At 35.7% G+C, this 10,894-nt stretch overlaps 1 protein-coding gene across 1 annotated transcript; it reads right to left on the bottom strand.

Annotated features, from left to right (window-relative positions):
• Positions 1–68: 68 nt before the first annotated feature.
• Positions 69–9,536, bottom strand: LOC134274048 (angiopoietin-2-like; the record flags this gene model as incomplete). The annotated part of the gene is made up of 5 exons (XM_062756285.1): positions 9,522–9,536; positions 8,603–8,624; positions 6,603–6,739; positions 6,258–6,354; positions 69–236 (listed from the first exon to the last, which is right to left on the bottom strand). Coding segments are annotated over exons 1-5 (439 nt in total), but the record flags the coding sequence as incomplete, so codon positions are not given.
• Positions 9,537–10,894: the final 1,358 nt, after the last annotated feature.

Genomic DNA, 10,894 nt, shown 5'->3' with positions numbered 1-10,894 from the left:
AGAGAGAGAGAGGTGTCATGTACTATCATGTGTGTATTTCTATAGATATGCCTTGTAAACAAACTTACCATTTCCAGTACTTGAGAAGGAGGACACAGTGAGTAGGTACTTGCTGCTTTCATCCCCAATATAAAATGTAGTGTATCTGGCCTCCGCCGTTTGACCGTTAAAACGTTGAAGATTAACTACAAGGTCTTTGTTCTGGTCCTTTGTTAAGTGATATAGAACTTCATTTCCTAGGAAAAATAAGTTCAGTAACTAAAATGATGGAAATGAGTATGCATATATTGACATTAAATAAAATTAAATGGATTTTGATATATTTTTAATTTGTACCGTGGGTGTATAATTTTTAAAATCTTGGCCGAAAGGGGTAGTGTGAGTCACAAAAAAAATAGAATCAAAAAACATAAGATATTGAGAATTCTACACAAGAACAAAAGAGCACAGATGCATAAGCTAAATTGTTAAAATCTGATCCCCATTTTTCACTCAGCAGAGAGTCAAAGATTTTGATAGGTTTGTTTGTATATGAAATTATATTTTATATTCGCCATAAGACCGATAACCATAAAGATTGATTGGCTGTATTTTCTTTAACGCAAAGTCGGCAATATTTCAGCTATGTTTCGGCGTGGTAGCCAAAAGAGCCGAGCTGTAAGAGGAGGTAATCATTATAGCCGGGCTGTAAGAGGAGGTAATCATTATAGCCGAGCTATATGGGGAGGTAATCATAATAGCTGAGCTGTAAGAAGAGGTTATAATAATAGCCGAGCTATAAGGGGAGATAATCATAACAGCCGAGCTGTAAGTGGAGGTAATCATAACAGCCGAGGTGTAAGAGGAGGTAATCATAACAGCCGAGCTGTAATTATAAGAGGAGGTAATCATAATAGCCGAGCTGTAAGAGGAGGTAATCATAACGGTCGAGCTGTAAAAGGAGGTAATCATAATAGCCGAGCTAGAAGGGGAGGTAATCATAACAGCCGAGTTGTAAAAGGAGGTAATCAAAATAGCCGAGCTGTAAAAGGAGGTAATCATAGTAGCCGAGCTGTAAGGGGAGGTTTTCAATCTGTTTCATATTTGGATGTCTATAGAGTAAGTTATAAGATACTTTATACTTAAACACCATATGTACGTGATAGCGGTTTATTACTTACATATTAAAATAAGGGAAATTGACGATGGATTAGCTAAAGTAATCTTATTTGTCATACAATTTAGTCGTTAGTTGGGTGTTATCGTCTAATGTAAGTTAAGAAAACATCTAAATATGAAACAGATATACATTTACCGTAATCTGTGTTGTCTTTTACATCAATTTCACTGGAAGACATGTTTATCAATTTGACATATGAATGGAAGTCACTATTGTTAATTGATAAAGCATTGTTAATATATTTAAGCGTCTAGTTAAAGGCAACAGCAAATGTTTTCTTCTTCTCGTGTATAGAAGTTTTCGAAAGAATTATGTTTCTCGGGAAGACTAAGAAGTCGGCTATTCAAGAAGCATAATTAGTACCCATCTAATTTCCAACCGTAAAGGAGCCTAATTCAAACAGATTATTGGAAGACTTGGTCTCTGATGGCTAAATAAAATACAATGTTGTCAATGAAGAACTCCAGTATCAATTCAATATCAACTTCAGAGTAGTTATGTGTAGAATCAGAGAAATTTAAAACATAGTAATTTTGTGGATGACCAATCACAAGATAGGAACATTCCGGAGTTCTGATTTTGGGGAAGAAGCTGTTGTCTATAAACTCATATAGCCTAGTTCTTAATTAAATCAACAGCTTAAAAACTTACTTTTCAACCTTATAGACAACCATTACCCAAGATAAATTAAAGTCCAAGCTTTTTGATATCACTGATACCTGCTTTTTCAATAAAATTGAACTCGTAAATTAACCTACCTTGTCATTACCTTGTCATCGCCGTTGTCAATTCAGTGTATAAATAATGGACTAACAATTGGTATGAAAAACGACAGTCAGTATTTGACTCAATGATAAATTGTATTTCCTGACAAGGTCATTGTATCGGCCATAGAACTTACGAAATGATGACTTTAAACGAGACTGCTGATATTCTTGTTTCATCAATTTGCTTGTCAATAATTTACCTCGTTTTAGAAATTGTTCATACGTAGAGCATGCTCTTGCGTATCGAATCAACTGAGATATTTATACTTTGTATCCAGGTGACGAAGGGATATTGCTGCATAAGTAAGGGAAGTTGACGATAGAAAAGTTAAAGTCGTCACGTTTATCAAATAACTTGGTTGTTAGATTACCATTAACGTCTTTTTTAAGTAAAAGATCCAAGTATGAAACAGACGTGTCAGTCTCTGTGGTATCTTTTATCTCAAGCTCACCAGGATATATCATGTTGACGTAGGAATGGAAATCACCATTGTTAATTGACAATACGTCGTTGATATATCTAAATGCCGAGTTGAAGACCACAGCAAGTGTTTTCTTCTTTTCACGCATAAGATTTTGCACAAATTCTGATTCATATGGATATAAAAATAGGTCCGCTAATAACGGAGCGCAATTGGTACCCATGGGAATTCCAATAGATTGTTGGATTACCTGGTTTCCAAAAACCACGTCATTGTCAATAAGAGACTCAAGCATGTGTTTTAACAAAATAATTTTGCAAATGACCAAAGACCAGGTAAGTTAATTTAAGAGTTTCATTTTTATCAAAAAAGCAGCAGTCAATGATATAAAAAAGTCTAGACTTTAATTTATCATGGGGAATGGTTGTATATAAAGTTGAAAAGTCGTAAGTTTTTAAGCTATTGATTTTTGTATGATATTTTGATTTCAAATTGTCCAAAAGTTCTTTTGAATTTTTGAGTATCCACTTCTTGAATATATTATTACACAGTACTCCTGAAGTTTTTCCTTCACTACTGTCAATATCTTAGTGAGGAGTAACGAAAGAGGCTTGGCTGAACATTTACTGGAACCCGCAATGTATCTTTGTTTGTAAGGATTTTTATGAAGTTTCGGAATCCAATATATATATAGGGTAGTTCAAATTCCTTTTGGCTCTGTGGAATATTAAAAGTATTTAAAACTGACATTTACTTTTGAAGAATTTCTTCCTTAGAAAGGGAAGTATGAGTATAAGTAGGATAACCGCTTGTAGAATTAAATCCAAGTTCTTCTAAAATACAATTTATATAATGAGCCTTACAAACAAGGACAATGTTGGTACCTGCTTTGTCAGCAGGGACCAGTACATACTGATCATGTAATCTATCTATTTCTTTTTTCACTTCTGGATTATTCAATACAGAAGGATAGATGGTTACTGCCCCTAAATCTTTAAATGCGCGACCTTAACATGGATCTAATACATTTAATCCATTCTGACAAGGTTTCAACGTTTTCAGTTTTCATAACTAGCCCATCGTCTGGCGCAATTTTCAACAGAATCCGTAATATTTCTGAAATTCCGATGCCAGTTGAAGGATCGGGGTTCCCTATATTTAAAATATATCAAAATAACTGATGTAAGGTCCTCATTATTAACTATATTTACGTCACCGGTAATAACGTGACCAGCAGGACTATAGTTATAGGGCGGCGAAGAAGGTATACTCAGCGACGGACTATTTGTGTGGTGATAAATCTTGTTCAATTTATCATTGAGTCAAATGCTACAAATTCTTAGGCCATGTTTTACACACTGAATGGACGACGGAATTTTCCTTTATTTCCCGATCAAGGAGCACACTGTGTTTAGACCGGTCGGCATGAGATGTTCACTCCTCCATGGCACCTGATTCCGCCTATGATGTTTTAGAGGTCCGTGTTTGCTATGCCCCTAATATGTATTGTTTAACTTTTTTATAGATTTTTGATCTTGAAGACTGTTTGTTGTCTTATTTGTTTCATATTGCCTATCATGTGATTTTTCCGACCCAGTTTTACCTTTCTAATTATCTTTACTTATCCAGTGATGTTTACCGATCCAGTTATCTTTACCTATCCAGTGATGTTTACCGATCCAGTAATCTTTACCTATCCAGTAATGTTTACCTCTCCAATTATCTTTACTTATCCAGTGATGTTTACCGATCCAATTATCTTTACTTATCCAGTGATGTTTACCGATCAAGATATCTTTATCTATCCAGTGATGTTTACCGATCCAGCCATCTTTACTTATCCAGTGATGTTTACCGATCTAGATATCTTTACCTATTCAGTGATGTTTACCGGTCCAGTTATCTTTACCTATCCAGTGATGTTTACCGATCCAGTTATCTTTACCTATCCAATTATCTTTACTTATCCAGTGATGTTTACTTCTCCAATTATCTTTACCTATCCAGTGATGTTTACCTCTCCAATTATCTTTACTTTTCCACTGATGTTTACCTCTCCAATTATCTTTACCTATCCAGTGATGTTTACCGATCCAGTGATGTTAACCTCTCCAATTACCTTTACCTATCCAGTGATGTTTACCTCTCCAATTATCTTTACCTATCCAGTGATGTTTACCTCTCCAATTATCTTTACCTATCCAGTGATGTTTACCGATCCAGTTATCTTTACCTATCCAGTGATGTTTACCTCTCCAATTATCTTTACCTATCCAGTGATGTTTACCGATCCAGTTATCTTTACCTATCCAGTGATGTTTACCTCTCCAATTATCTTTATTTATCCAGTGATGTTTACCTCTCCAATTATCTTTACCTATCCAGTGATGTTTACCTCTCCAATTATCTTTACCTATCCAGTGATGTTTACCTCTCCAATTATCTTTACCTATCCAGTGATGTTTACCTCTCCAATTATCTTTACCTATCCAGTGATGTTCACCGATCCAGTGATGTTTACCGATCCAGTTATCTTTACCTATCCAGTGATTCTTTACTGATCCAGTTATCTTTACCTATGCAGTGATGTTTACCTCTCCAGTTGTCTTTACCTATCCAGTGATGTTTACCGATCCAGTTATCTTTACCTATCCAGTGATGTTTACCTCTCCAATTATCTTTACTTTTCCACTGATGTTTACCTCTCCAATTATCTTTACCTATCCAGTGATGTTTACCGATCCAGTGATGTTTACCTCTCCAATTACCTTTACCTATCCAGTGATGTTTACCGATCCAGTGATGTTTACCGATCCAGTTATCTTTACCTATCCAGTGATGTTTACCTCTCCAATTATCTTTACCTATCCAGTGATGTTTACCGATCCAGTGATCTTTACCTATCCAGTGATGTTTACCTCTCCAATTATCTTTACCTATCCAGTGATGTTTACCTCTCCAGTTATCTTTACCTATCTAGTGATGTTTACCTCTCCAATTATCTTTATTTATCCAGTGATGTTTACCTCTCCAATTATCTTTACCTATCCAGTGATGTTTACCTCTCCAATTATCTTTACCTATCCAGTGATGTTTACCGATCCAGTTATCTTTACCTATCCAGTGATGTTTACCTCTCCAATTATCTTTACCTATCCAGTGATGTTTACCGATCCAGTTATCTTTACCTATCCAGTGATGTTTACCTCTCCATTTATATTTATTTATCCCGTGATGTTTACCTCTCCAATTATCTTTACCTATCCAGTGATGTTTACCTCTCCAATTATCTTTACCTATCCAGTGATGTTTACCTCTCCAATTATCTTTACCTATCCAGTGATGTTTACCTCTCCAATTATCTTAACCTATCCAGTGATGTTCACCGATCCAGTGATGTTTACCGATCCAGTTATCTTTACCTATCCAGTGATTCTTTACTGATCCAGTTATCTTTACCTATGCAGTGATGTTTACCTCTCCAGTTGTCTTTACCTATCCAGTGATGTTTACCGATCCAGTTATCTTTACCTATCCAGTGATGTTTACCTCTCCAATTATCTTTACTTTTCCACTGATGTTTACCTCTCCAATTATCTTTACCTATCCAGTGATGTTTACCGATCCAGTGATGTTTACCTCTCCAATTACCTTTACCTATCCAGTGATGTTTACCGATCCAGTGATGTTTACCTATCCAGTGATGTTTACCTCTCCAATTATCTTTACCTATCCAGTGATGTTTACCGATCCAGTTATCTTTACCTATCCAGTGATGTTTACCGATCCAGTTATCTTTACCTATCCAGTGATGTTTACCGATCCAGTTATCTTTACCTATCCAGTGATGTTTACCGATCCAGTTATCTTTACCTATCCAGTGATGTTTACCGATCCAGTTATCTTTACCTATCCAGTGATTCTGAGAAGGATTTCCAAATCCTGCCTTGTACTCTTCCCAAGTTCTAAAAAAATCTGTTGATTGATCCTCTCGCCGCTGTATGACCTACCAAAAACGTTAGTTATCGAAAATTATTTGAGTAGATTTTTGTTAGGCATGTTTTACAAGATAAATGAAAGAAAGGAAATACCTATTCCAGGTTTCAGGTTTTATCCCATTCATTGATATTTAAACATTTTATCAGAATAAACATCTTGTAGAATTTGATTTTTTCTTCCGCATTTGGATATCAAAAATGATGTGCCATATTTATAAATGTCTTTACATAAATAGATTGATTAAGAAGAACTCACTGTCCACCCGCCACCGTTTGTCGTCATATCACAGAAGACTTGTTTCTGGGTCGTACCATCCGGGATAATTGTATACACTCCGTCATTTCCGCTGGCACCGGGGTCTGCCCTCAAAACTGCAGAGCAGTCTGCCAATGCTAGTCAATAGTCAAAAGTAATAGCGTTGTGTTGATGGTTAGTCTGTCAGTGTTAATGAACGAGGAATAGCGTTGTGTTAATGATTAGTGTACCAGTGTTAATGAACGAGTAACAGCTTTATGTTAATAAGTCTGCCAGTGCTAACGAACGAGTTATAGGGTTATGTTAATGATAATGTTAATGATAAGTGTGTGTCAGTGCTAATGAACGAGTTATAGCGTTATGTTAATGATTAGTGTGTCAGTGCTAATGAACGAGTTATAGCGTTATGTTAATGATAAGTCTGTCAGTGTTAATGAAGGTGTAATAGTGTTATTTTAAAGATTAGTCTGTCAGTGTTAACGAACGAGCAATAGCATTAGGTTAATGATTAATGTGCCAGTGCTAATCAATATGTAATAGCGTTATATTAATGATCAGTTTACCAGTGCTAATCAACACGTTATAACTTTTTATGTTAGTGATTAGTCTGTCAGTGTTAACAAACGTGTAATAGCTTAATGTTAATGATTAATCTGCCAGTGCTAAACAACGAATAATAGCGTTATGTTAATGATTAATCTGCCAGTGTTAAAAAACGAATAATAGCGTTATGTTAATGATTAATCTGCCAGTGCTAAACAACGAATAATAGCGTTATGTTAATGATTAATCTGCCAGTGCTTAACAACGAATAATAGCGTTATGTTAATGATGAGTCTTGCAGTGTTAATCAACGTGTCATAGTTTTATATTGATAATCACACACATTTCTGAAACAGTGTACCAGTGCTAGTATAAATTTTAACCGTAGGAAACCTTTCGTGTATCCTTAACAGAAAGCTTGTTACATTCATCCTAAGTAGCACCGGCAGACTGATCCATCAAAAGCTATGACATGCTGACAAGCACTGGTAAAATGCTTCAAAGATTTTATGTGATCATTAACATAATAATATGTAATAATAACATTATAATAGTAATAAGTATATCAATAAGCAGTGCATCATTTCAAAGCATTTTACATTTCATTCCTCAAAGTTGTCATTTTGCCTCAGTGTTAATCAAGGATTGAATGTAAAACGGTATCTCAAATTTTTGATAATTGTTTATTTAAAGTTTACATTTATTTGTACTCCACAGTAATAAATTTATTAGCATAATCTAATACTACCATTTATAACTTCTTAAATCAGCAAAACATTAAAAAATCTTAGATATACTTAAATAAAGCTTGGTTATTTTTAAGAGAATTAAGTCCAAAAAAGGGTTGCTGTGTGAGATGTATGGAGATAACAAACATTTTTCAAGTTCAGAAGTCTATTAGTAGAGTCCCTGTAATGTGAATACTGATAATATCTCTATGGTCATTCCTCAAGTAGTCAAAGTGGTTTATTGCGTGTTTCATGATCAATCTGTCACAAATCAAATCAGAAGCTTCAATAGCTGAAAAGTCACATATGGAGTGTTAATTCTCTTTTTCTTTTTGTTGTTTAGCGAAATAGTTCATAAAAGGAAAGAATTTGATATTCCTTATAAAGCACTGAAAACCGTTGACTTGGTAAAAGAAAAATCTCATAATTGTTAAACATTTCCATTTCTATTTTTTTTCTCTGTGATAACTCTTTGAAAGTTGTCGGAGTTTATTTCTTATTAATTCTGTCGGAATGTAAATCAGGCAGGTCGATAGGTCAGGAGATAAGGAGGCCTAATACGCATGCAAATCCCGTGCGCATCTGTCTCTGTGTCTGACGCTAAGGAGGCCAAGTATGCATGTAAATCTCGTGCGGCTGCCTATGTGTTTGACGTCAGTAGGCGAGGACCGTTATGCAAATTATTCCATGTTTCCCACTATCGTTGATGCCCTGGCATACTATACTAACTAGACAGTGATTCCTTAAATATCTGGGGAAAAAAAGCATTTGGTGTATCCTTAATGATCACAAAATCTCTGAATTATGTTTATGTTGGTCAGCAGGGTGTTTTAGCTTTAAATTAATGATCACACAAAATTATAAAGTCTACCAGTGCTGGCAGAGTGAACTAGCTTTATGTTAATATTGGAGAGAGAGAGAGAGAGAGAGAGAGAGAGAGAGAGAGAGAGAGAGAGAGAGAGAGAGAGAGAGAGAGACTCTGCATTGGAAGACTACAGGTGACCATTGTCCGTCGGCCTGACAAGTTGTGGAGGGGTCCCCGGACGAGCCGTAACCCGCGACACAAGATGTGTATCGGTATGAAGACCCCACGGGGAATGGACCCGAGGGAGGGGGACCCTGTGCGTTCGGTATGACGGGAGGAGACCCGCAGGTAACTTCTGAAATGATGAATTTTATTTTACTGACAGAAATATGTATTGGACAAGTATATACGCTATATAAGCAATAAAGAATATTTCTGATTACTCGTCCACACTCATGCGATGTCATGGCTCATTGATCCTTTGAATCTCATAAATTACATTTTCTGTCAGTTTTCTTCATGTGCTGACTTTTATACAAGGTCTAAGGACACACCGAGTATGCTTCAAAAACTGACACACTGACTGGTTTTCATCGATCTCTCACTCACTCACACATCCCCTCCCTTGCAAACATACTGAACTTTGACTTTACATCCGCTTACTAATAAAAACGTTTGCTCTTTCACAGACACACTCGCTCACTCAAAGACAGGCTCGTTCACTCACAAACACGATCGCTCATTCACTGATACGCTCACTCATTCAAAGACACGCTCGCTTATTCACAGACACGCTCGCTCACTCACAGAAACACTAGATTACTCCGTGCTTTATTTACTTACCTGTTTCTTCGCCATTTCTCTGTGATTGTTGCGTTGGCGTTCTTGGAAAGGTAATAAATAAAACTATCCCTGTCAGAAGTGCAATATCGTTTACGACCTAGTCAACCACTCCATCTATAAAAAGACACAGTTTGCTCAAAATATTTTATTTCACACCTGAAACAGACACTCGCGTTTATGCTTGTTAAGGAAAATATTATGCCAGATCAAATGTACCAAAAATAAATATTGAAGCGAAAGAAAAAAAATATTTATTTTCAGTGTATGCAACTTACTCTGAGATGCTATCAAGGCAATACTTCCTGCCAGGGACGCTAGAGCGATCTGATTGGTGGACGCATCTATCGCCTGTATGTTGTTAACATCGGATACGAAAATCACCAGAAGACCTGCTAAAATGCGCATGTCGTTTCCTGGTTTCATCATCATACCTAGACATTCAGTGATTGATTTCATGTGCATGCACTGTAGCAATAAATATTGATAAGATATTAATGAGTGATTTTTTTCTTCCCTTATGAAAAAGAATACCTTGACACAGAAGGAAGATGGGTTTTGAAATTTTGTGTTTAAAGGTCGAGGAACAATATGAAAACCGTATATCCTTCTATCTTAAAAATTCAGAGGTAAAGAAGAATAAGACAGACTGCACGAATTAAACGTACAGGTCCCAGCTATCAAAGCAGGTAAAGTGCATAGTCTTTGATTGTAAGGTTGTAAGGGAACTTGGATTTCATTTAAAAAAAAATGTTAATCTAACTATTACACAGAGTTCCCTTTCTAAGGAATAAATTCTTTAAATTCTACCCCCTTTCCCGAAAAAATAGACAGGTTACACGAAGATAGGAACAGATCTAAGTGACAGAGCTGGTTATATCATAACACTGTTATATTTGTAAGATTCGTTATTACAACTGCATTTTAGCATGTTTAGAGGTACTTGGATTTTATTCTATAAATGCAAATCCAACTTAAACTCATAGTTCTCTTTGTTAGTAGGAAATTAATCAAAATCATGTCACTTTTCAATTTTTATTATATTCCCATCAACTAAATCGAATTTAAATCGCCTTATCTATACTAAATTCCTAAATGAATAAATAGTCTTTAAAAGATACATAGTGCGTTTTAGATGATGTTCTACCAAGCCCCTTTCTTTACCCCTCAAATAAAAATTAGAATACTGACAGCACTGAAAGGAGAAAGTTCAGAAGTACTGTACAATGACGTATTAGAGAAGCAGTGTAAATCACACGTGGATGCAAAGACAACTCCACGGAACTTTTAGGGAATTTAATATCACAAAATTTTACCAAAATAAATACATGTAGCATCAAACATAGGACTTTTCGACACCATAGACAACTGCTTTT

This window comes from Saccostrea cucullata, unplaced genomic scaffold (assembly GCF_032062105.1).
Source record: "Saccostrea cucullata isolate Sc308-1 unplaced genomic scaffold, CSIRO_AGI_Scuc_v1 ctg7025, whole genome shotgun sequence".
Lineage (NCBI taxonomy): Eukaryota > Metazoa > Mollusca > Bivalvia > Ostreida > Ostreidae > Saccostrea > Saccostrea cuccullata.
Note: the sequence above shows the minus strand (reverse complement) of the source record. Positions and strands in the feature narration are given on the sequence as shown.